The 26714-nt window shown below is 36.3% G+C and overlaps 1 protein-coding gene and 1 long non-coding RNA gene across 7 annotated transcripts; one reads left to right on the forward strand and one right to left on the reverse strand.

The window, feature by feature from the left end:
• The first annotated feature begins 2339 nt into the window (after positions 1-2339).
• Positions 2340-26057, forward strand: LOC145783010 (uncharacterized). 6 transcript variants are annotated; one of them, XM_082594767.1, is made up of 10 exons: positions 2391-2493; positions 7477-7647; positions 8278-9650; positions 9944-9986; positions 12330-12414; positions 13961-14064; positions 15679-15906; positions 16676-16927; positions 17758-17875; positions 24584-26057. In XM_082594767.1, the coding sequence occupies exons 6-10, from the start codon at positions 14031-14033 to the stop codon at positions 24852-24854; spliced, it is 903 nt and encodes a 300-aa protein (XP_082450893.1). In that variant the 5' UTR covers positions 2391-2493; positions 7477-7647; positions 8278-9650; positions 9944-9986; positions 12330-12414; positions 13961-14030; the 3' UTR covers positions 24855-26057. The 6 variants fall into 6 exon arrangements, with proteins under 6 accessions (XP_082450894.1, XP_082450895.1, XP_082450893.1 ...); XM_082594766.1 differs by lacking the exon at positions 2391-2493 and having other exon boundaries at positions 6894-7647; XM_082594769.1 differs by lacking the exons at positions 7477-7647; positions 8278-9650 and having other exon boundaries at positions 2381-2419.
• On the reverse strand, positions 12761-24224 carry LOC145783011 (uncharacterized). The gene is made up of 3 exons (XR_014290894.1): positions 24168-24224; positions 17739-18091; positions 12761-12899 (listed from the first exon to the last, which is right to left on the reverse strand). It is a non-coding gene; the product is annotated as an uncharacterized LOC145783011 (long non-coding RNA).
• Positions 26058-26714: the final 657 nt, after the last annotated feature.

The raw sequence follows: 26714 nt of genomic DNA on the forward strand, positions 1-26714 counted from the left end.
TGATGCTTGCAACATTCGGAGTGCAACTGTAGCTCAGCTTAATAGTATTACGGTTGAATATTTTGTGCAATCTATGATGGGGCGGAAAGTGTATGGAAACATGTTAGAAAAATTCCTTACCAATATTGCTATCAACCTGCAAGCTGAAAAGAGAATTAAACCATAAAATTTTTCGACTCTTTTTCCTAGATGTTCTCAAGTTATCTATGTAAATTGTGGCCTTATCGAAAACCCAATAATGATCCAATTTACATCCATGCCCAGTCCAATCACCTACCCAACATTAAGAGACAAATTCCGACTATGACTGCAAAGCGATTGTCCGCCACATCATTTGGCCAAAATGAATTTGATAAGACCGTATCTGTTTACCATGATGCCCTTTTGAAAAGTGGTTTTGCGGAGAAAGTTTGCTACAACCCTGCTAATAACTTGATTTTCACATATTATTTTAAAAAAAAACTTCATTTAATTTTTACAGGTTATATTAAGTCTCATTTAATTTTTACAGGTTTTAAAAACAGATTTCATTTCATTCGTTCAGGTTACTACAGGTTACATCATCACAATTCCATGGGATTTTCACAAGTTAATATTTTGAAAAAAGTAAATTTCATTTGATTTTTACAGGTTATAAATCTCATTTAATTTTTACAGTTTTTTTAAAAACAATTTTCATTTATTTTGTTCAAGTCACTACAGGTTGCACTGATCATCACAAATGCATTTTGCTTCTTTGTGATTGTTCCCGACAATTTTCACCAAATCAAACGTCATATAAAAACCGTTCAAGTCTACTGAATATTACGTCATGGAAATTCCTAAAGCATGTGCCAAAATTGCACCAGCGTTCATAAGAATTGTGTCAAACCTGTTTGGGCCTGTTTGGGCCTGTTTAAACAGGAAATATTACATCAGCTTTAAACACCTGTTGGAATGACTTCATAATTGTCTTTCATTATTGCGTCACAGTACTGCATACGTGAATTTGAGATATTGCTATCTATTCTGGTCATTCGTAAAATGATTGTTTGAAAGTTGGCCGCACATTTAACTGTTGGCTTAGTGCTTGCTAGCTGGACAAAGGTTCCGTCTTTTATCCAAGCAATCTGTTCTGTAGTGACAGTTTTCAGTGGTGTACGCGTTGCACCCCCTCGTTTTTGGTAGCCGTGGGCTAATTTTTACAGAAATACACTGTTTGAAAAGAAGTTCAAGTGTGTGTTTCTTCGGTCATTATATGCAGACGAAAGGATCCGGGAACTTTAAGTTACAATTTTCCCACGAAGAAATTATGGTTTACCGCTGTGACCAGTGATGTCATAGATGTTGCCATCAAGTTGCTTGGTTTCCATCTGGACAAATTAATTGAAACTTTATAGTAATGGATAGAGGTGGCCCTTAGTAATTCTGAATTTTATTTTCTGCAGATTGGATTACGGTTATAATATTTAATATCTTTTCAGGAATTACAGGTTTAAAGGTTTTTGTTTGCAGATTAAATTACAGTTGTAATATTTAAAATCCTTTCAGGAATTATCGATTCTTTACTTTTTTGCATGTTTTTCAGAACTTTTGATGATCCGTTAAGTGAAACAATTTGTAAATGCTTCAGATAGTAATAACTATGTCATGTAATTATTATGCAATTTTAGTCATTTTTTTAAAGTGAACTGCTGTAAATTTTACTCTACTATGCTGTTGATAAAAGTTGTTCTGAAGAGGGTTCAATACCCGAAATCGCGCGATATGCAACATAAGAAGTTCAAATTGGAAAAATGCAACAGAAGAATTTCAAATTGGACTTTGTCTCACTTTAATGCATGGACTCATACAATTAACATGTACTCTAAAAGGTCATCGTTTATATTATAGTGTTCTCATTTTTCTCAAATTTTTGATGCTTTTGTATCTGCTTTACGCGGATCCCCGATCGACTTTATATTGATACGGGTTTAAAATAATCGCACCATTTTTTTAAATAATTAGTTAGAAGTATCTTGCATCCGCTAGTTCGGATCTTGTAATTGTAACAGGAGGCTGGCTTGACTGGTCCCAGGCTTTGGCGTATGTTTGCTTGACTGACCCCATTGTTTGTTGTTTACATTTAATTACTTCGCCGAATGCTTAATATTCTCGTACTTTTTGTTGTTGCAACTAAAGTTTGTCACTTTACTTTTATAATGTAGCCTATGACCTAATTACCTTCATAATTTGCATAAAAATTGGCATTATTACTGCTCGTAGACTAATTTTGCAGAATATTTTGTTTCTTGGCAACCACATAACATTTTTAGTCATTTTTTTAAAGTGTACTGCTGTAAATTTTACTGTACTATGCTGTTGATAAAAGTTGTACTGAAGAGTAAGGCGATGTGAAATTTGAATGGACAAAATCGAATTATCACACAGGGTGACTACTGTAAGTTGTGTAGAGTATTTTGTCAAGTTTTATGCAATGAAATCCAGTATTCGTAAACATGTAAGCATTTTAAGGTTAGTATTTTCTAATTCTTGCAAGGTGATTCCACAAAAAATACTATCACAACGCATCAATCCACGTGATCCAGGTAGCGCGCTCTGAATGGCTAGTAAAGGAAAACGCGTTGTGCCGCACACACGCGCGCGCGAGCGATTGCTGTCTGCTGCTGAGACTAGAGATTTATAGCTTGATGCTGATTACTGAAGATAAGTTTGCAAAATTCAGATAAGAAGTTGTGCTCAGCTGAACTGTTTGCTATAATTTTATGCTTGGTTGTAAAATAATCATTCAGGCTTCGGTTCAAAGTTAGGTTAGGCTTGGTTTTTCAAATTGTGTAGGCTAAAGTAGGAGGCAATCTCTGTAATTATCAGGTCTTCTGGAATAAGAACTGCTTATTCAGGTCAAGTAGCTATTTGTGGTTCTGACATTGCTGCATTTTTGATATGTAGCTTTGAGAATGACACTAATCAAGTTCATAGTATTACGGAAGGCTCAGACAACTAAGTTTTCAACACTTAAATTCTTAGTTCTGTCTACTGTATATTAGGGTGGGCTGTTTTTCACTTTTTTTCGAAATTCAAAAACGGCTAGTCATAAAAAGTGGTACATGCATGAAAAAATTATGTGTGCAAAATTTCATCAGTTTGGGGGTGCATCTTCTGCACCGCAGGGAGGTCAAACTTTCAATTTTTTGAAAAAAAATGGGAAATTTCACTTTTCGTTTTAACATAATTTTTTTATAATTTTTCTACTGGCTAGTTATAAATTGTAAGTGGAATGTGCCCAGAACTTTCCTATGTAAAGGCATGTTCACAGCTTAAAGTTTACTGCCCCCGCATCGACGACCAAAATGCTGAATTTTCACCAATTTGAGATGCTATTTTGTTGTTGCTCAATAAACAAACTTGTCGCAAAAGGGCGAGATGGTGTTAACGCTGTACGCTCATTTATGTTCTGTCCATTAACTTGGAAGGATGATACGAATGAGGTACGAACATCAGTAGGCTACATATTTATGATAAACAGTTACAAAAAAAATAATAACCTTTTGAAGTCAAATTCTAGAGGTGGGCCTAAATTTCAGCAAAATTTGGACCATATGAAAGAATCTGCAAAGCAAAATCTAATTTTAAACGTTTTCTGAGGAGAGTCGCAAGATCAGAACAATTTCGTTCTTTACGTGATGACGCAGGAGCAGGCACAAATAGCGCTTTCGTTAAAATACCTTTAACTTCTTATTCAAGCTCAGAAACTTTGTCATCCAATGAAGAACGCTGCGAAGATTTTGATTATCAACCCAGTTTTGCCTCGGAAAACCCCAGAAAAAGCAAGGTTACTTCCAGTTTAGTAGTATTTGCTGAATCATGCGATCGTACTGGTATTTCAGATAGGTCCGCAGCACTTATTGCTTCATCATTTCTACAAGATGCGGGAGTTGTAATGGATAGCGAATCTCAATCAGTCATAGATAAAAGCAAAGTGAGAAAAGCGAGGAAAAAATGAGGTTTACAACTCAAATGGAAAGTAAGCCTATCATGTGCATAAATTTGCAAAGCATATATTTTGATGGCCGAAAAGATTAAACCATCAAACAAAATGAAAATGCTGGGCGACTTTGAAAACATTTCGCAGTTGAAGAGCACAATACTTTACTTGAGGAGCCAAGTTCTCATTTCATTGGTCATTTTACTGTAGCCAACTGATCTAATGTGTCAATAGCTACCAGGACTCTTGAATATCTTGGATCCAATAAAATTAGCTACGATAATGTAACGGCAATTGGATGCGATAGAACCGCAATCAACACAGATCAAAAATGCGTCATGATAAAGCTCCTGGAAGATCATTTCCAAAACCCACTTTAATGGTTAATATGCCTACTCCACTTAATGAATTGCCTCTTAGACATCTTATAAAAGATATGGCAATACTAGCAGACCTGATAGCTTCACTGGGCCCATTATAAAGCAGGTAGCCACTGTCACACAACTAGATGTTGTAAAATGTAAAGCAGTTCCGGTACCAAAGATTGAAATTGATGAAAATCTCCTCAGCACTGACCAAAAATATCTTCTACACATGCACAGAGCAGTGAAAAGTGGAGATATATCAATTCATTTCGCATATAGGAGTCCTGGTACGATGAACCACTCAAGATGGTTGAACACAGCCAATAGAATTTTACGTTTATATGTTGCATCTAACGCGTCAGCTGTATTGGTTGAACGTGTGGACTATATTATGAATGTTTATATTCCAGTATGGTTTTCCATTATAAAGGAAAGCAATTTCAAAACATTTCTTTAAAATTCTACACTCTGCTCAGAAGCTATCGAATAAAGCTCGCAATATCCTCAACAAAGTAATATAGAGGAATGCGTTTTATGCCCATCCTGAAAACATTTTGATTGGAGATGTTATACCAAAGAGTACGGTATGTAAGGGAACTAGAATGGAGAAGAATTTTCTATTCAAGAATATTATTACCTTACAGCACTCGTCAGCAAAAATTCATCCTGTCAATATTGCAGTTCAGTTTCGAACGTTACTTTGAGATGATAGACTGGCAAAATATTCCAGTTACGGAACCCCCAGCGATGCGTGGTGTTGACAGCGATGTGATAAAAGAGCACATCAAAACAAAGATGCCTTCACAACAGTTGTTTTCTAAGTTTTCTCTGCCACACACAACAGATGCTCATCACATGTGGTGGACAGCATTGAAAGAGATGGTAGCTTACATTAAAGCAATATTACAATCAAGAAAAAAAAAATTTTAGGTTCCAGTCGAAACAAGATTTTATGATTCATTAGACTTCAGTCAGAACTAAATTTGAGCAAAATCTGGGGAACTGGCTAAAAGACCTTGTTGTTTGTTGTATTTTTGACACAATTTCGTTTTGTTTTTTTTTGTTAACACAAGTTCTTTTTTATCGTTACATTGCTGCCAAACAAAGTTTACTCTTGTATGTGGTTCTGTAGTAGCCTATCAAGTGAACGTTTAGTGGTTTGTGAATGACAAATTTGTGTAAACAAAATCATGATAACAATTCACGTGGAACTGTACAGTACATTCCATTTACGGAACCTGCAGATCATATTGCTTTTATTCTGAAGTAAATTATAGGATTGCGTTTTATAGCTGCAACTGATCAAACGTAGGCTACTATTGCTTTTAATTTAAGAAAGACTACATCTCATAGTTTGTCAATTCGTATCATCCTGCAAAGGCAGTGGACAGAACATAAATGAGCGTACAGCGTTAACACCATCTCGCCCTTTTGCGACAAGTTTGTTTATTGAGCAATGACAAAACAGCATTTTAAATTGGTGAAAATTCAGCATTTTGGTCGTCGATGCGGGGGCAGTAAACTTTAAGCTGTGAACATGCCTTTACATAGGAAAGTTCTGGGCACATTCCACTTACAATTATAACTAGCCAGAAAAAAAATTTAAAAAAAATATAATATATGTTAAAACAAAAAGTGAAATTTCCTTTTTTTTTTCTCAAAAAATTGAAAGTTTGACCCCCCTGCGGGGGCAGAAGATGCACCCCTAAACTGATGAAATTTTGCACAAGTAATTTTTTCATGCATGTGCCACTTTTTTTGACTAGCCGTTTTTGAATTTCAAAAAAAAGTCAAAAACGGCCCACCCTACTGTATATAGGCTATGTAGATTATCCTTTTTTCAAAAAATTATATTAATCTCTTCACATAGCCTATTATATTTAATTCATAAAGCTGACCTTAATTGTTGTAGGTAGCATTGTTAATGTTAAATAATGCCTAAAAGTTCTAAAAAGAGAGTAAGAAGCATGGAAAGCTCTTCTGTCATTGGACCCTTCAAGGAGCTTCCCACTGCTGATTTACCAGACACTACAATATGTTCTTGCATTCTGTGCTTTGTTGAAGGTGATACTCAAGTACTTTACTACTGTAACTTTTTCTCTGACATGTTTTGATTAATCGTATCTGTCACTGCTTCCTTTTGGCGGCAAGAGTTACTGGCCGAGACCATCAGGTCTACGTCTCTCTTATTGCTAATTACTCCGTCGGCTTATATCAAATAACACCGGGAAAAAGTATGCCGTTGGTCAAAAGCCTTATCTATCACTTCAATCAATTTATTTCGCAAAATATATTCGTGATTGTGTATTTTAGGTAGAAATGGTGATAAAGACTTGGTTTTAGACCTATTTTCGCTATTTCTTGGTCAAATTTCTCAGTTCGCACTTTATTTTGAAAGTCTTTTTGCATTGAACACAGAATTTCATCAATTTTGTTTTTCCGTTTCTGTGCAAACAGTATTCCACACTTTTTGCACTACAAAGCAATTTGCGCCAATAACAAATTACCTTCCTAATTGATGTCTACCAGCAAAGAATGACTCGTATAGCGTCAGAGACCGACTCCCTACCCAGACAGCAAAATCGACGTTGAATCAATGTAAAAATGACGGATTTTGACGCTTGGGAAGGAAATGGAATTTTAGCGCCGTCGTGTTATGACTGACAGACACAAAATGAAACCTCACGCTAATAGTAAACCGTCAATCAAGCTACTGAATATTGGCAATTTTTTTGCATTTCATAACTGGCTGTGACAAAAGGTTTATTGTGAACTTCACAATTATCCGATACCAACATAATCGGGATTAAAATTTAGGGCGAGAAAAAAAAGTAAAAGTCAAGAAATCTCAGGTTTGTAGCGTCTCTGCTTCTATGTGAAATTGCTGAATTAGCAGAGGGCGAGACCATAAGGTCTACGCCAGTGACAGATACGGTTAAGGTAGTGGCATAAAACATAGACCAACTCGTGTATTTTCATACGAATGAAGGATAGTTGTTAAAAACACTAACATTTAGCTTGCATGAGTAAACAGTAGGCTACACGTACAATAACCAACTAGCAGACAATTTTCAAAACCTTTATGTGTTGTAATCATTAATTGCATGTTCACAGAGATAGAACACTCATGAGGAATTACTTTTTCAGGAAGTTGGAAAAAAGCTAACTATTCTCTTTTCAAATGAAGATCGCATTCCTAAAATAGAATTGAAGTTTTTCCTCTCCCAACGTTATCATGGAGTAGAAGCACCGTTATACCAAATTGGGCCTATTGACAAAAGAACAACGAAAATGCTTCAAAAGAGAGTTTACAAAAAGGTGAGTTCTTACATATCTTTTCAAGTTTTTTTGTCTAGTTATTTTCTATGAAATGTACCAAACTTTTGTTCGATCACAGGCTCGTATGAGTAGTGCAGACAGTGCAGGCTTGTATGAGTATATTCTTTGATAACATGGTCATGCAGATCCAGGTCCCATGTTGTGTACTGGAGTTGGTCAGTTGTTGTCATTGACGTGGCTCTTCTAACAACATTTGTTGATTGGAGCCATATGAGAAAGAGAATGAGGCTACTGCCAATTCTACAACCCTACTTGACCATTGCAGATGTAGTGCAACCAACTCTAGATAGTAGGTGGTTTAAGGATTTTTCTTTTTCCTATTTAAAGCATTTCCTCACTGGAAAGTGATTCAGATACTGTTCTAATTTCTATGTCTGTAAAGGCAGGCTTGTGCTTTCACTAAAGCTAGTCGTGCTATGTTGAGAAGATTTTTCTTGACTATCACTAATTTTTGCTGCCATTTGTTCGAAAGAGTATTATTTGTTATGTTTGGCATATTATTATGTTTTTCATTGTGACAGTCAGAAATAAAAATAAACTGAACTGATTTACATGGATTATATTGTGTTCTTTACATTTATCATTCACACAAAAAACTTGTTTTTCAAGAGCCTCAAACAACAGCGAGTAGATGACTTTGCTGCAGCAAAGAAGTCACAAGTGATAAAGGAGGAGAAATGGAAAAAGCAGCAGTTTTCTGCAGCAATTGGTGAAGAAAATGACTCTTCTTTCGAACCAGCTGCACCTGGTAGCCTACATCTGAATATGACAATACCCCAGTATTCAGTGATTATCCTGCGCTGCGATCTTTTGCTGTAAACATGTTAGAAAATATTCGCAAAGGCAGTAACTCTGGTGATGTTTCATGTCCGCACTTTTACCCCACCAAAATTAAATTTTGATGCCAACTCACTGTGCTCTTTAATTGATTAAGACAATGCCACGCTTACTGAGTCTATCCTTACTTTACACTTGACCATGGATGAACTAAAAGGTTTGATAAACACAAAGTTCGAATGCCCTCATTTTCCTGCCCATACTCAGGCTATGGAGCACCTCATTCGGGAAGTCACTAACGACTGTGGAAGTGTTGCTGGCCATAGACGACGGGATGGTTTCATTTGGGAGGGAATTGCTTGGCGAAGGGTCTTGTCAAAAGCAGACACGAAATATGACTTTCTTTCATTGGCTGCAGTATAATGTTTTGATATTCACCACTGTTTCTTGTTCATTTTCTTTATTCTTCATTCGTTTGTGCACGTTTTACAAGCACATATAAAGTTGGTTGGTTGATGTGTAAGCTACCATTGGTTGAGTTGCAGTTAGTATGTCTGTCAAAAAACAAATGTAAATCGGCGAAAACAATCGAATATTGATGCAGTGCGTTGTGTGATTATGTAATACATATTACTACAACAAAACCAAAGTGTCATCTTATGCACAGTGCATTCCTACTCTTGCCATAAAAGTGAAGAAAAGCTTTAATATCATCTGGTTTTGCTGACCAAGCAAAATAGGGTTGCCAGGTGATTGTTTAATATCTTACCGTACACCGCCAGCCTTTACCTAAAAGGGCAACTAGCAGTCGCGTCATAGGCTATGTAATTGTGATTGTTAAAGTTGGAAATTGTTACAATTTAAAAAAATAAACAAAATTTTTTTCTTTAAAAACATTGTACTTGGCAACTCTGTGCTGGCAACAAATGCCTAGGACAAAATTGACTACATGTTTACGGTTACTGAATATTTTTGCGTGAAATTTTACAGAAATACTCTACATAGCAATAGTCACCCTGTGTGATAATTCGATTTTTTATTTTTTTTTATTTTCACATCGCCTTACTGAAGAGGGTTCAATACCCGAAATCGCGCGATATGCAACATAAGAAGTTCAAATTTGAAAAATGCAACAGAAGAATTTCAAATTGGACTTTGTCTCACTTTTGTGCATGTACTCATACAATTAACATGTACTCTAAAAGGTCATCGTTTATATTAGTGTTCACATTTTTCTCAAATTTTTGATGCTTTTGTATCTGCTTTACGCGGATCCCCGATTGACTTTACGTTGATACGGGTTTAAAGTAATCGCCCCGTTTTTTAAATAAGTAATAACTATATTTGATTTAATTCTACAATAGTTATAATTTGATTTTAATTGTTTGCTGAATATAAAGAGAGGTAATACGAGATGTCTATTGGTATGATTTTTATTGCACTGTAAACATTTCGCCGATCAACGTGATAAGCTGTATCAAAAAGCTTCTTCTTCTAGATTCAAAAGAGTTACAATCCAGACACAGACCGAAATACTATAGGTATGACCAGATTGGTTTGTTGTGTGAACTTTTCATAAAACTGACTAGTAAAGCGATAGCCACAGTTCGAGGCCTAGTAGGTAGCATGGTTGTGTGTTCTCTTGTAAAAGAAAAGAATGAACAAGCTAGAGAGAATAATATCAATCGAGTTTAACCGTATTCAGACTGGGCTCTCAAGGGATTCCCTGAGTTGGGGGTGGGCATAAAGTGCCCACGGTTTTTGAACGTTTATTACGCCATTGATATGCATGCTGTCAGTTAGATATTTTACCAATTGAAAGAAAATTTATCTGACTTTCCAAAAAATTCAAACGTGTCTTCGAATCATGTGTATATCTATAGCCATAATAGATTTATTAGACAGGAGTCAAATCGCCAAAGTTAGATGTAAATTATAATAAAGAAACAAGGCTTGCTCTGCTTGAGATAATGACGTCACGGTATTCCCACGGTAATCACACTTTGCGCTCTGTCTCTCACACTAACAACCATAACGGCTCATCAACTGCCGAGAATCTATTTATTCTGTAATTATCCAACCGGCAAAAGTGCGACACTATTATATCGACTCAACGTTTGACCACAGTGCTTAGACGTGAAAATTGTTTATTTGACTTCAGTTTGTTTGGAAAGATGCGAAGATCGGAAACAAGTGTTGCTAGAGATGTAGGCAGATTTGGCTACAAGCCGCAAAAAATATATTCTTACACAGCTAACAATATAATCATTCAAATGCATATTTTTTTCAGCAATTTATAAATACTGTTTTTGGTACGTCGTACTGGTACTAACAAACGATTTTGTTTGTGGTTTCTCCCTGTAAATACGTGCGTAACTTTTCTTGTAGCTGTTGTTTCATCATTTTCTCTCGTCGATATCGACGTACAATATCAGAACCTGCAAACTATGTCGTTTTATATACGATACATATGTCGTGTATATACGACACACGAAATAGCGAAATTTGATCTCTCGACAAGTCTCTAATATTCTTTCCACATGCGTGGCACCCAAGCTGGAAATACTTCACATTCACGCCGATTATGCGTAAAATGGGCGATTTTTTAGCTGAAAAGCAACGGTGAATGTAAATAACCTTCAATAAACGCGGATTTAATGCAGTTAATTACATTATAAAATATCGTCATATGATTAAGTATTTCTCATTGCAATACGCGTATTGTGCAGTCAATAGCGTTTCTGCTTCAATAATATTTTAATGAAGATTCACATGTAAAAGTTATTATGTTTGTATTTACTGGACTACCTTGTTGTAAACAAGTATTAGCACATTTGATTATGCGTGATGACGGCTGAAATAGTAGGCTATGCGTGTAGCCTACCTCTTGTATGCAAGGCTAGAGTTATGGCGTCTGTGCTTTATTTACTATTTTGTTGATTTGCAACGTTGAATGGGCACAGTTTCGAAAATCGAAGTAATTTCAAAGCAAACATTTCTATCTTGAGTGTTTTACAACTACAAATATCATTCGTAGAACTGAATGATGGGTTAATAAATTATGCCATTATCGTTAACTTACTGCCTGTTTATAACGTAAACAACAGGATGTAAGAACAAATAAGTAAAAGAGCAGTTGAAATACGTCAACAAATCTACAGAGAAAAATTGACCATTTGTGCGTCTACTCAACGTGTTTAGTTGTTGAATCAACGTAAAAATGGCCGATTGGTCAGCGGAGAACAAGCACATGGAAATGGTTTTATTTCTGTTTGTTTCAATCGCAGCAACGTATTTACATCGATTTTACGTCGTTTGACGTTAGATCTGCGTAACAATGGTGGGATTTGAAAACAGGAAAATACGATCAAATGCAAGTGAAATGAGAAGACTTTTCGCATTCTATACCCAGGAGTTACGTCATTTTACATCGGTTCAACCATGATGATAATAAATCAAAGCTGAAACAGCAATGTGCTGTTCTAACACTTATCTTTTGAAACATAACAATAAGCGATGTCCACTTGTGCAGTCATTGGAGGCAGCCAATTTTACGATTAATCAAACTCGTCTAACGTTGATTCGATATAAGAATCCTGTAGTATAGGCGATCGTGTGCAAGCATTCTCTCATCGCAAACTTGTCGATTATTAAATCGATTCAACAGCTGATGATATTGAATCAATGAAAACATGGCACTTGCTGCCATCAGGCTTGTACGAGGTTAGAGATATTTCATTCATAGCATTATATATCATTCCCCAATTAGTAAAGTGATGCATTTGACTTGTATTAGACAACTTATCTAGTTCGAAACTTCTTCATATTTATATGCGAATTCATTTTCAAAATACATTTCATCAACATATTGTTGTTTTTTTCAGTCGATATCTGCTTCATTTCGCCAATTTCACATTAGAGGGACATCTAAAGACTAAAAACTGACAAACAAGGCAACCAAACTTTGAAGTAGGTTATTCCAAGAAGAATATATCCGTTGCGTAAAATAAATGGTTTTGTTTTAGTCACAGACAGAAGTAACTGTATGCAATTTACACCAGACGCAAATCATCATGCAGTGTCTTCTTCACAACTAATCATATTACACGCGCGATAAACTTATTAGGCGACTCGGCTTGAAAAAAAAATCAACCTCAAAAGAGAAGAGAACTGAAAAAGTGAAGAAACCAATAGGGTGCAAAATCAAACAACAACATGAAAGTGTTTACAAAAGTTTTTAAATGAGTTTTCAAAGTGCAAATTGTTATGAAAACTACCTAATAGATAAATATTCTTATACGTACCAGAATAGAATTGCAACATCGTCGAGACCGTTTTACCAGTGACTGTTAGCTCGTAAACTGACGACATCCAAAGTAGCTTCTCTGTGACCTTTGTGCAGTTGTAGTGTGTGTAGCCTATTATTTCGTTGTTTTGGATTTGGACAGCTTTGTCTGACGCAAATAAATAATATTAATTAATTTTTTTAAAGTTTTATGTTTTCTGCTTTTAAAATTCTTTAAATGAATTATAATATTTTAATTTTAAGGATAACATATGTTTTCTACAGACACGATCCAAAAAGTCCATAATTAATGTAGGGGAGACTGCGGTAAAGTGTGCAATGGGGTAAGACGAGCAACCCCTGTTTTTGGAAAAACGAGTCGGCGGAATTTTTTTTTTATTCTGGATATATCACTCATAATACCACTTCATTCAACGTATTTGTTATGTCCACTGCGAGTTGCATTTTACAATGGCACGCAATTATATTGTTTTTGTCGAAAAATCGAAATTTTTATTTTTTTTTAAAAACTGAATAACTTTATTGTTACACTATGTAAATCAAATCTGTTTTTTTTTGTATTGGTAAGTATAAAGTGTGAGGATATTTAATAAAACGTTCAGGTTGGTTAGTCTTGTAGTTTTTAAAATATTTGTAATTTTCTCAGAAAAATCAGGATGGGGTAAAATGTGCAATGCTAGTTGACGTATCTTGGAGCAGTTGCTCAACTTACCCCAAAAGAAATAGCCTTAGCTTATTTAATGTTTGAACTGCTGAATTTGTGTCTTTTTAGGTTCGTATTGGATAAAAAAAACAGTGTTGTGTTGTAAAGCATAATGCCTCGCAATAATACAAACAAACTGACAGGGGAATGCTTCAACTTAATCGAATTGCTCAACTTACCCCAGGTCATTGCTCAATTTACCCCATACAATTTATGCCGGGGTAAGTTGAGCAACACGCAAATAAGTATCATTATAAAAACATTTAAAAATCGCAAGGTGATAAAACTCAATCTAAAATTTAGCTGATTCATTTGTGCTTTAAGTTCACCTTATTAAAATTTTCCAAAACAAACCGTTCTTTTGAAAAAGCGACTTAAGCAAAAAGCTGCTTATCTTACCCCACCCTCCCCTAGATCAGCTTTCTACCTTGTGTAAGCCTGAATAGCAGTTTACTGTTAATGACGAAATAAATAGTCTTGAAATCTACTCAGATGTTATTTTGCAGGTGATTTAAGTAAATGAAGATACAACGCTGAAAAATATTTCTCGAACAGTTTTGAACAACATATCAAGCAATGGTTTGGGAAATGCTATTTACATGCTTATTAGGTAACGCTTGTATACACTTTTTAATGGTATAGCCTACCTTATAGAAATTACTGAGGACATGGCTTTGGACAAACCGGGACAAGAAGGCCAAGCTCATGAAAGCCAATCGTTTTATCTCTTTCTTGTAAAAATCCCGTTGATAGAATTGAAAGGTTGTTCTTGTGCTCTTATTCATGTGTGAAGTTTCTTGTTGTTTTTGATTGATTGAGGAAATATTGATCCTACTTTGATTGTCAAGCCATTTATGTAAAAATTTCCCTGGAGGCCATATGTGAATGACGCGGCTTTCAGTAAAACATAGGTGTCATTCATATATGGATGCCATGGCCTCCAGTCAAACCCACGTGCTATTCATATATGAAAGCCATGGCAGTCAATGTCCTACTGAGAAAGGAGTTTTAGAGCTTATTCTTGGCAGTTTCGCATACTTGTAGAAACTTTTAACCACTGACGCGGGCCCGGTCGCAAAATATTTTTTCCCAGGAGATTTCTGTCTCATTTACATATTTTGGTAAAAGTTTGTATTAAAACCGTGTGAATGCAACATTCTCTCGTTGGCACGGTTGGTTCAGTGGTATCATCCTCTGCCTAGTAATTGTGAGAACGAGGGTTCGACGCCGTCAAAGTTAACCTTTTTTTTTTTCTTTAAATTATTTTTGCGGTGCACAAGAGCTTTTCAAAAAAGTAGGGTTAGGGAAAGCTTATATTTTATTATCATTGCAGAATTTTATTGGCAAATAGTTATTTCGCAATCTGAATCAACCAATCTCTCAAACACTTTCGAAAAATCTTACTTTTAAAGTGACTAAAATCAATGAGACAGAAATCTCGTGGGAAAAAAATTTTCGCGGCCCGGTCATCGAATTTATAAGAGTGAAGTCTTTAATTATCCAATTCCAGTAAATTTCTTGCCCCAACTTGTTGGTTTGACAAAGTTTCTGAATCACTTTTGATAATTTTTCAATTTATAATTTCTGAAACCTCCCTCAGTGGCCTGTCCTTGTTATTTTATTCGGATGTTTTCTGCTAGAGTTACAATCCATCTATGTAATCCTCGTGTGTATAAAGAATCCTATATGAAACAAGCTTGTTTTTCTGATTTCTTAGATCAAAAACTTTGGGTGATGAAACAAACCTTTCAGACCCTTTCGATTTACTACACCTAAAATTATGCATCGCTTCATTCGTTGCACTTACTACCTTTCTATTTCAAGTTTGCACAAACTATCGCTTGATAAGTTTCAACTCAACTTAATTTAATACAAATAAATAAGCATGTAAGCTGTAGCCTACGGATACGATGCACAAAAAAAAAAAAATTTCATCCAACGAGTACTGTAGGCCTATTGTATCTATCATGTTTGAATATCTGTAATCGTCTTTTTAGCTAAAGGACTGTAATTATTGCAACTGACAAATATTTTAATCTATGAAATACGGTAATCCGCAGTTTTAGAATACCGTTAAGTTTGTTGTACAGATGTGGTACAGCTTTGAATTTAGCAAGTTTTCAGGCTTTTAATAAGACTTAGATTAGGCTACACAAACACATAAACTATGACAATAAATTTTTGAAACAATTTTAAGCTTTTAATAGTTAACTTTTTTTGCAAGTGATTTTGGCTGTTGATGGCATCAAAGCTCAATGCTCTGTCACTGATCTTGAAGATGGGTTTGGAAGCATTAAACACTTTCCAGCGTATGTGCATGGAGGCAATCAGCCAAGAACCATTACCTGTGATTGGAAATTTGCAACAGCGACAGAAAGTGATTTTTTGCTCATCATAAACCTTGTCTTCCTTCTAAACTATCAAAGCAATGATGTCGTCACTCTGCCAGACGGTAAGTCAAACCCCTAGCATATCTTAATACGATTATTAGGAGAACAACAGTTGGTAAAATTGCAGTTACTCTAAGCGGCAGTTATTTATTTAAACTGCAGTTTGTGGAATGGTAACTCATAAAACAACAAAGGAAATTAGGATTCTCGGTATGCGACAATTCAGCAAGTACATTTCAGCTATTAGCATGTCAGCAAATGAGATTTAATTGTTTATTTCCGACTTGCTTGGTCATCACTTGTTAAACTGAGTTTACTGACTTGTGACATGCTAAGCTTCGGCTTGCTTAGTTGTCACTTTCTCAGTTTCATCACTTGCCATTTTTACCAATTGCTGAAACGTTGCTAGCTAAATTGACACTTGTTCAACTGCCACTTGCTCAGTTTACAACTGCTGACTTGTAGGAGACTCTTATTATTTGGAGGATTTTCATCAGGAAAGAGATACTTGAGAATTAAACAATTTACTGTAGAGATGTGTCTTTTGAAGAGTATTTCCCCAATCCCTAAGTCCTAATCTTTAAAATCCCCAAAATCTCTATTCCCAAGCATTCTAATCCCAGACCTACAATTAGCGTTGCTTATACCTAAGCACCAGTGAATGAGAACTGCCTTTAAATACTTTGCTTAAATGCACACATTGAGAGTTAATTTAGCGTTGCTTGATCCAGTCCTTAGTTTGCATGGTTAAGCGTTTATCCATCTGATTTATTATGGCAAACTACTCATGTTTTAAACTTGTGTTTCTAATTTATTTCAATATATTTCCAGGTAATCAGTATGAAGGACATGAGATTAATGCGCATGCTCCCACTAAATGTTTCAAGTATAAGCCACAACGGAACTCAACCAATGCAGATTGCATGGCAGAGCTTGAAAGGAGATATTGTGCAACTGTGTCATCTAAAACCGTCATGCAACCTGCAACCTTGTCAATAAATACAACAGAAAATAGAGACAAGTTTACAAACATAATTTTTAGTTATGTCATCGCTGCTTGTCCTTCAAATCAAATATTACCAAGTAGGTCATTAGGTGGAACGAGCATAAAAATCTTAACCCTTTCATTCCCCATGTTGCCATATGGCAGCGTATTTTTGACCTAACATAACCTCTCCTGCATAAAAATCTTAATCCATTCAAATTTAGAAAAAACTTTTTAAACTGTTATAATTAACAATTTTGTTTAAGTTTTTCGTTTTAATAAAAAGGTTTTACTAAAATACATATATATTGTTTGAAGTAAGCTGCAATTGTAAAATAATAAATAAACCTAACCCATTTCAATAGTTCGAGAGTCGGGCAGACCACAGGTGAGGCCTGTAACTTTGTAATCTAAATAATTTATTCACCTATGTATGTAATCATTCTTATCAAAGCACTTCAACAGTTTGGTTCACCTTGAAGTAAGCAATAGTTTATCGTTCTTGTAGACGTTTACATTTACAAACCTTTTGTTTTAAAATTGCTTTGTAGTAAAGTTGTTTTATTTTAACACGTTTGAAGGATGGTCTATCAGAGATCGTCTGTTATCATGTCGATACCAACCATTTTCGTAAATAGCTTTTAGTTTGTTGATGAAAATAATAAGTTCTCACTTCAATGTTTGCTGGGTAATGTCTCTCATCAGAATTTCGATCAAGGTAGGATTTTAACCAAAACGTTAGCATAGTCAATCTCCTGAAATCAACAGTTGACACATTCTTGAAATTAAATTGAAGCTTAACAGTAGCCTACCTATACATGCCAAATAATGCACAATGGTTTTTGAAAGTGCTTTCTTTTAGAATAATAGTTTCAAAATACTGTACTTTGTTCTAAAATACTTTATTACCTCGTATAGTTTGTTTCAGAGTCCACCAATCGTAGCATTCAGTCCACACAAGCTTCAACCGCCATTGTCGCTTCTATTATGTCTGTTCTTTTGGTGGCTTGTCTGGTTGTTATTGCAATTCTTTTCATGAAACTAAGGTAAGATGTCAGAAGCGTTGACAGAGGGGGTCCAGGGAGTACTTTTAGACCCGGGCCCGGAAAGATTTGGTGGGCCCCTAACCCTTCCAAGGAACTCGAAAATTTCACAAAATTACCACGTATTCATAGGATATAATGCATTTTTCTCAGAAAATGTCTTCATCAATAGCCCAAGAATGTTAATGGCACTGAGATCAAATAATCTTTTCGACAGCCCTGTAAGGAGGATAACTTACAACGAATAGTGTAGTAAATAATGTTCTTCCCTGGAGGCTAACTCGAACATACAAAACGAACAAACAGATTGCAAAGCAACTGCCACGCTCAGAGCACTATAATTGGAATTGTGATTATAAAAACGACTCCAGGTCTCGTTTCATTCCGTTTAGATTTCTGTATTGATTGAATTTTTGCAAATGTTTAAACTCAATGGGAACCTGTAGTACTGTAGTATAGTTACTAGGGTAGGTCGCGAAATGGACTTTTTCACCATTCCGAAAACCTCAAATGGATATGTGAAAATAGGCCCGACAAAATACTCCATGCCAAATCTGAGCTGATTTGGACCAGAAACAACTTGCGAAAATGCATTTGAAATTTCCAAAAATATAGACTTTTGGGCGAAAATGGCTTCATTATTTTTTTATCCAGAACTTAAAAACAATTATTCTGTGATCCAATATTGGTGAAATGCATCTCCTTATACATTTTAGATACCACTATACCCTTTTCAAGGTCACAATTCACCTCATGATTATGTTAAAAACTACTTTAAAATGTGAAAAAAATTGCTAAATTATGCAATATTGCATCATTCACAAAATTATACTGTAAGAAAGAGGTAGTGTTAATGTAGACTGATTACAATGCTGTCAAAGTTGAAAATAACCAGAAAAAATGCATGTCCTATTGTTGGTCCTTCTAGAAAGCTACCCTAGGCACAACTTCTAATATCTAAGCATATTTTGAAGAAATTGAATCTCCTTAGGGAAAGATGCCTGGGGGATGGGGACGAAGAAGCTGTCCTTTCACAAATAATGTCAGATGTGAAATCAATTAACCTCAAAATCTGTACCAATATTCCACTAATTCCAGACAAGACTATGAAAACCAAATTGGTTAGGCTCCTTAAAGAATGTGAAGATCTCAAAACAAACCATCTCACCAAGAAAAAACGGACTAAATTTACTTCAAAAGGACACAATTGTGGATGTGATATGAAAGCTCATATCAAATGCAAGTGCACAAAAGAGGATCAAATACCATTGATTGATCTGCATTTTTTGTGGGATCAGCGATTAAGGGATAGTGGTCGCTCAAGTTCTCAACTTCAAAGTGTCGATCCAACTGGAACTGCAGCTCTAAGAGAGCAAGTACGGAAACAAGCAAAGAAAGGATCTAGATCCGCAGCTGCACATTGCAGCACATTTGCCAGTGACATTCAGGGAGACTCTACTAATACTGATGATACCGATGACTCGTCGTCAATTGTTTCCTCTGTTACGTCTTCATTTAGGGATGTTGTTGCTGATACGCCAGAACTGTCAATGTCGAAAACGTATCAAGTTCTCGATTGGCTTCACAAAAGAAGATTTTTGAAAATACTGTACGCGAAAGTGAAAGATATGGTGTGTCCATTCGAGCAACAGCAGTGATATGTACTGCTCTCTTAGTTGATATCGGCATCGTTACGGAAGATGATACTTCACAAATAATTGATAAGAGTAAAATCCAAAGAGATAAGGAATATCTTAGAAATGAAAATGTGGATTGCAATTCCATCGCAGTGTGCCCGGCTTTGGTCCAGGATGTGTATTTTGATGGCCGTAAAGATCAAACACTTGTTCCACGACCAGGAAGCAGCGGCAAGCACGTGGCCAAAGAAGAACATTATTCTGTAGTGAAACAGCCTGGTGGCAGGTACCTAACTCACTTCACTCCTCAAAGCGGACAGAGTAAGGACATTCAGCAATTCTTATCGGCTGCCCTAAAAGAAAAAAATTGGCTGACCAGTTTGAAGTTCATCGGATGTGACTCAACAAATGTTAACGTTGGAATGCATGGTGGGGTTATCGCATTATAAGAAAATCATTTGGACCATCGGCTTGTCTGGCTGATATGTATGCTGCACATAAATGAGTTGCCATTCCGGCATCTTTTTATCAAACTTGATGGAGAAACTACCGGTGATAGGTCAATAGGTCATTCAAAGGACCTATTGGGCAGCTTTGTAAGTCTGCTGAATACCTACCTATCGATATCAATTTCCAACCTATCGAGAATGCCCCACCTATCCGAGAACTACCTCAAGAGATTGTCTATGATTTATCGGATGATCAACGGTATCTGTATGATGTTTGTGCAGCTATTCGAAATGGATCTGTACCAGCCCGACTAGAGAGCATCAATATCTGCCCCTTAAACCATGCTCGATAGTTGACTTTGGCCTCCAGAGTTTGCCGGTTGTACGTTAGTAAACATGGTCGTGTTGGTAATGTGAAGGCCAACCTTGAGGCACTAGGGAGGGCCAAATTCTGTCGAAGCTTAATTCAAGAGCCATTCATCCAATATCTGATTCGAAGAAGGATTTCATTTCATTTGTGCACCAAAGTGGCAGTTATGATGGAGCAACCATTGATGAATGAATTGACTGACTGCAGCCGAACTGCTTTCATAGATGCTTTTGCATAATACTGTATGTTTCTATGTACTTCAGCTTGAATGGTACAAAACTTCGAACAATTGAGAAAATGCTTTAAATGTGTGCTGCAATAAAGCATTTTATCAATTACTTTTAGCCTATACACTAGAGCAGTGGTTCCCAACCTTTTTGACCTTGCGGCACCTTATCAAAGAGATAAATAGTTTGCGGCACCCTGGTAAAACTGGACCAATTTTATGATGTTTCTGTATTTCAAATAACTGCATGAAATAACACAGAATGAGTTGTACAGTATAGCGCGCATAATAAATGCATTTATTCAAAAGTCAGTGTGAAATTTGGGCTTTACTTCTTCCACAAAGTCCCTTAATATCTGGGGGCACATTCGATAAAGCCACCCGCATTTCTTCCTCGACTATAAGCAGTCGTTCTCGTTTTTATGTTCGTTAATACGGAAAATCCACTCTCAAATAGGTATGACGTAGAAAACTGCAGCAAAAGCACAATAGCTTTCTTTCCAACGCAAGGATATTCATTTTAAATTTTTATCCAGAACTCGTCGAGAGGCATCTGCTTGTGCATAAGCTTAAAATTTCCATCGTTACGAATGTCAATTAATTCTTCTTCTTCTGATTCAAAACAATATGAGAGTCCAGTAAAAATAGATTTCTCGATTTCTTCGCAAAATGAAATCATGAAACCTGGCAATAATGATGCGATTCAAACGTTTTTATGGGAAGAACAGCAACGAGTCAAAATGTCTTTCACGCTGTTTTTCCTGGGCGAGAAAACAAAGGCTTACCGCGGATTATCAACTTATCGCAAGCGACTTCTCCATTAAAGCGACTCTCCAGAAAGGAGCGGGAATTACTGCGAGACGCGAAACTTTATACGCACTGAAACTCGGTTAGAAATAAATAAATTCCGCACTTAACGGGTTAAAGTTAAAATAAAGAATGGGCCGCAGTATTGCAATATCTCAATTATCTCGCGGCACCCTTGAGCATTGCAATTGGCACCCCAGGGTGCCGCGGCACCCCGGTTGGGAACCACTGCACTAGAGTGTCCCACTTTTAGGCGACTTTTCAGGAAAATTAGGTTCGGGTCAAATTCTGACTGGATTTTCGTCACTGATTTCAAAAATGACGTTATTTTTTCATTATGACGTAATCTTGATGCGCCAGCTAGCGGATTTTTGCTATTTTGGCCTTATCACAAATATGGTAAGATCTAGAGAGTTGGAACTTGCGCCAAAATGACCGGAAGGGACGATTTTCTATTTGTTGTCAATACAGTATGAAACGCTAACTGCAACAGAAAATGAGATATTTTGAAAAAACATGTTTTTGGTCATTTTAGGACAAAAAAGTGAAACATGGCAATTTTGCTTGAGTTTTGCTACAGTGATGCTTTTATTTCGATTATTTAGCTGCGCCACATTGTTTAACAATTAAGTACAGTGATAGTAGCTTAACAATAGAATATAGTGACGCTTTTATTTCGATCGTTATGTCATAAACAGTACATCCTAAAATAAAAATGATGCAATGTTGCATCATTTTTGTTTGGGATATTTTGCAAACAAGATTCATAAATTTTGTCTGGCAGATGGTGGTTTGATGAACAGAATTAAGAAAATACCAAAACCTAAGCCCCAACATCTGAAAATTCGACAAGATTGTAAAGTTTCCATCACAGAAATAGCCGCAAATCATTTAAAAGCCAAGATCTTATGGCTTTCTGAGTACAAGAAAGAAGCTAAAGATACATCTTTTTGGAGCGACCGTATGTGTCTTCTTGCTCTGGCAGCTGATTTATTGATGGATGTTCCAGGAAATTTGAAACTCCCACTTTTTTATCCTCAAGAAGGCGTGTCCCATGCGCGTTGGATAACAACAGCGAGTGGTTAGTTAAGAATGCTGATTTTTGGGTATTGTGTTGAGCCTCAGGATATCCCTAAACTTCAACGTATGGTTTCTTTCATTGTTTGTGTTCATTTGCCAGCATCTTTGGTCATCCATCTTAAACCTTCCGCTGCTGAAGGTCCCTCAATTGTACTGTTCACAAGAGGTTTATAACTTGCAGATAAATATGTTGATGAACCAGTATTCAACGCTGTTCTGATACATCGTTAAGCATGCATCCTAATGGTTGAGCACTAAAAACGTTGCTTTAAGTTCCCACACTAAAGCTCCGCCTTTTGCTGCTGATGCGGTAAGACAGAAAAATTTTCCAAGAACGTTGATATCGAGCAGGCGCTTTTGAAGTGTGGCAACTTACGTGATTTTTACTCCGAAGAAAGTCAGATGGCTCCATGCATAGCATGTTTTTCGTCTCCATCAGTGTTTTGGCGTATGATCGACAACAACGACAGAGCGCTTCATTGGAAGACTGAAAGGCGTTGTGAACGGCTTGATTCGGGATGACCAAGATGATTTGGCCAAAACAGACTTGCGCATTTGTGCTGCTTTGCACAGTATGGTGTGATAAATAATCTCATTGAACTGTGTTGTGTTGTTGAATGGTGGCTTTGTTTGATAGATCTTTGAACTAAATGACCAAGGGTTTAACGTTTGCTAGTATTAGTAATTGCAACATGCATGCAAAAATCAATGCTGAGGTAATTAATTGTAAATACAATATGCTAGTAGACTACTACCAAGTACCACTGTACTTAATTGTTAAACAATGTGGCGCAGCACAGCAACTTAATCGATATAAAAGCGTCACTGTAGCAAAATTGCCATGTTTCTCATTTTTTTGTCCAAAAATGACCAAAAACATGTTTTTTCAAAATAACTCCTTTTCTGTTGCAGATAGCGTTTCATATTGTATTGACAATAAATAGAAAATCGTCCCTTCCGGTCATTTTGGTGCAAGTTCCAACTCTCTAGATCTTACCATATTTGTGATAAGGCGAAAATAGCAAAAATCCGCTAGCTGGCGCATCAAGATGACGTCATAATGAAAAAATAACGTCATTTTTAAAATCAGTGACGAAAATCCAGTCAGAATTTGACCCGAACCTAATTTTCCTGAAAAGTCGCCTAAAAGTGGGACACCCTACTATACACACTAGTATACAGTATAATACACTGCAGTATACAATACACGTTATTTCAATTGTATTCGTCATCATGCATATTTGGCGTTTTTTTCACATTTTCAAACAAGTAGTTTTGAGACATAATCCTAGTTGAATTGGCCTTTAAAGGAGTACAATGACATCTAAATTGTATAAGGGCATGCATTTCATCAATATAGTGTAACAGAAAATTTTTTTTTCATGTTCTGGAGTAAAAATGGTAAATGGCATTTTTCCCAAAAAATCAGGATTTTTGGGAAATTGCAAATGCATTTTCGCAAGCCATTCCTAGACCAAATGAGCTCAGATTTGGTATGGAGTGTTTTTTTGGGCCTATTTTCGAATAACCATTTGAGGTTTTCGATTTGGTGAAAAAGTCCATTTCGCGACCCACCCTAATAGTTACAGAAGTTGTAGCTTTTTTGCATGCAATGGCCTATACGTATCTAATATTTTACGCATTCGTATACGTAGCATAGGTTTGTTTGTAACGTACGTGTGTTAGATGCATTGCTGCTGGGAAGACATTAAAAGGTATTACTCACTTTATGAAAGTATGCGTCATTCCACCGCAACCATGACAAATAATAAACTATTTGATAGTTATGATAAATCAACAATAATGTGTGTCACTGCAAAAGATTCAATTGTGGGTATGAATATCTCCTGGTAGATATTAGCTTACCTGCAAAAACATTGCAATTACTAGTTTTAGTATCAGAAGCATCATATGATTATGGATCTTTTGAAATATAACAGAAAGACTTTTTTTTAAGTTAAATTAAATGAATTTGACGTATATTTAAGAGTAATAAATTGATAAGATTGTAGTAAAGTGGCAATGTCAGGTTATTTTCAGTAGATTTCAAATATTGTGTAATACAGTAGGCTATAACAACTGCCATTACAAGGTTTTAAAGTCAAAACTTACAGCAATTTTAATCCATCCTTCCATTTTTAGACGCAAAGCCAATCCTGAATCGACAGTGAAAAATCCTCATCCAGATGCATCCACAGACGCGTCACAGAATAGAATTCCAGAAAGCGGAATTTATGTCGAGCCGAACATCGTGCTTAAAACATCCGAACAGAACTCTCAGTTACACGCGATGGCAGCAAACAATGAAGAAGACGCAGCCTACGATCACTTGGACGAGTCCTCCGCGGTGCCCAACCACAATGATTATGACATGGCAACAGAAAAAGTCACAACAAAGTCAGAAAATTTGTAAGATGGCTTGGATTGACAGGGACTTCTGAAATCAATGTGTTCAGAGATTGTATGTGGGCCAAACGTCCACCAAATTACTCGCTTGAAAAAAAAAGGTGTATTGTACTATTGCCGAAAGGTTATGTTTTATTTTGAACTTCGTGAAGTTACTAGCTACTTACACCGTATGCTTTGATGTATCACTTGCGATCATGGCGTCGGCTGCATAGCCAAGTGGTGAGAGTCCTGAAACAGCAATCGAAAGGGCGCCGGTTTGACACCGCTCAAGAGGATAAGGCTGTGTCTCTGGCAGGACACTTAAAGGTATGCTTGAAGGTGGTCACAAAGATTGGCTTCCTCACCTTCCCGTCCTCTTAAGCTAAATCTTTAACAACCAGGTGTAAGCCTGGATACAACAAACAAAAAAGCATGGCATAGTTTTACAGTATTTGTTGCCGTTTTACAAGTTTTATTTGTTGTGCTGCACGTTGGAGTTGTTCTTGTTTCTATTTTGATGATATTCATAACGTGATAACATTATTTCCTTTCCTATTCCTTTCCATTTTATTTCCTTTCCATTATATTCCTATTCCTTTCCATTTATTTCCTTTCCATTATTTCCTTTCCTAAAATTATTTCCTTTCCATTACTTTTTGCAGGAAGCTTTTATATCTCCTTATTGATGTGTAAGTTGCTGTTGTTATTATTACGGAGCCACGAGTTGGCGGACACTTCTATCACTCTTGTTGAATTTGTAGTAGCCTACTATGTGTGCTTCTTACTTCAATGTATTTTTTCGCTAGATTTAATTGACGGAACCAGCAATGTGACGCAATGGAACGTGTAGGTGACGCGGTTGGTGTGCAGTTTAACCGAAGATATACAATGAAATTTTCTTGCAAAAGCTTGCTGTTTTATAATGAGCAGAGTTTGACATAGGGACAGTGGAATACCGGGACGACTCACTTTATTGAATTTTCTTGCGAAATGGACAGCTGGAGGGTTACTAAAAAGTTCAAAAATTAGCAGAACTACACAACATTTTCTTTGATTTTATGTAAATTCATTCTCACCAAACGAGTTGCTATATTTGGTTAAAATTTTGGGTGCTAGAAAATCTGCAAAACCTTACTGCAGCAGTGTGAGGCTACTACTGTTACCGGTGTTGCGTGAAGTCTATCACTGCACTATTATGACTTGAATACTATTAAATAAAAATAATATCAAATATTTCCTACATTTGTTGTGGCAATACACACTTTGTACACACGTGGGCAGGTCATATAAACTGCACCTGAGTATGCGACATATGGCAGTAGACCTCAAGCTGTAGTTGCATCAAATTTTGTCATAACATTGTGACCCTCCAGTTGTCCACCTTAATTTTGAGTGAGCAATCCCCTACTTCTACCATCCCTAGTTTGACATTTTAAAAAGTGCATTTATATTGATTGAATGTGAGAATCTTTTTCCGCGGACTGAGAATACTTCACTAATCCTGGTAGGTTGCATACTTGTCGATATTTTGAACCACTAATTTAGGCGGGTCACCAAAATTGGCAGAGTGAATTAATCCATCCACTAGACCAGCGGTTCTTAACCTTTTGCCGTGTCGGCACCACCTTGAAATTACCAATCAATTCTCGCACCCCTTCCTAGGATTGGCTGAAAAGTAATAGAGTTCGAAATTTTTGTTGAAACCTGGAGAAACAACTTTTCTTTTTACGTCATATTATAACAAACCTTGATAATGATGTTATTGCATCACAAAAGTCCTGGTAGGCTTCTTCCACGTTGTTGTTGTGTGGAGATGGGATATACTGTGGGGCTTCGTTGCTGAGGAGGCTGTAGTACTCCCATTTAGCCATTCTGAAGTTCCATC

Source organism: Aplidium turbinatum, chromosome 14, assembly GCF_918807975.1.
Source record: "Aplidium turbinatum chromosome 14, kaAplTurb1.1, whole genome shotgun sequence".
Lineage (NCBI taxonomy): Eukaryota > Metazoa > Chordata > Ascidiacea > Aplousobranchia > Polyclinidae > Aplidium > Aplidium turbinatum.

Excerpts from the sequence above, each read along its gene's own strand:
- LOC145783010 (XM_082594768.1), top strand. The coding sequence starts at position 14,031 with ATGGTTTGGGAAATGCTATTTACATGCTTATTAG. Across the intron at positions 14,065-15,678 it reads GCTATTTACATGCTTATTAG|TGATTTTGGCTGTTGATGGC; the intron begins GTAACGCTTGTA and ends TTTTTTTGCAAG. Across the intron at positions 17,876-24,583 it reads ATTCTTTTCATGAAACTAAG|ACGCAAAGCCAATCCTGAAT; the intron begins GTAAGATGTCAG and ends TTCCATTTTTAG.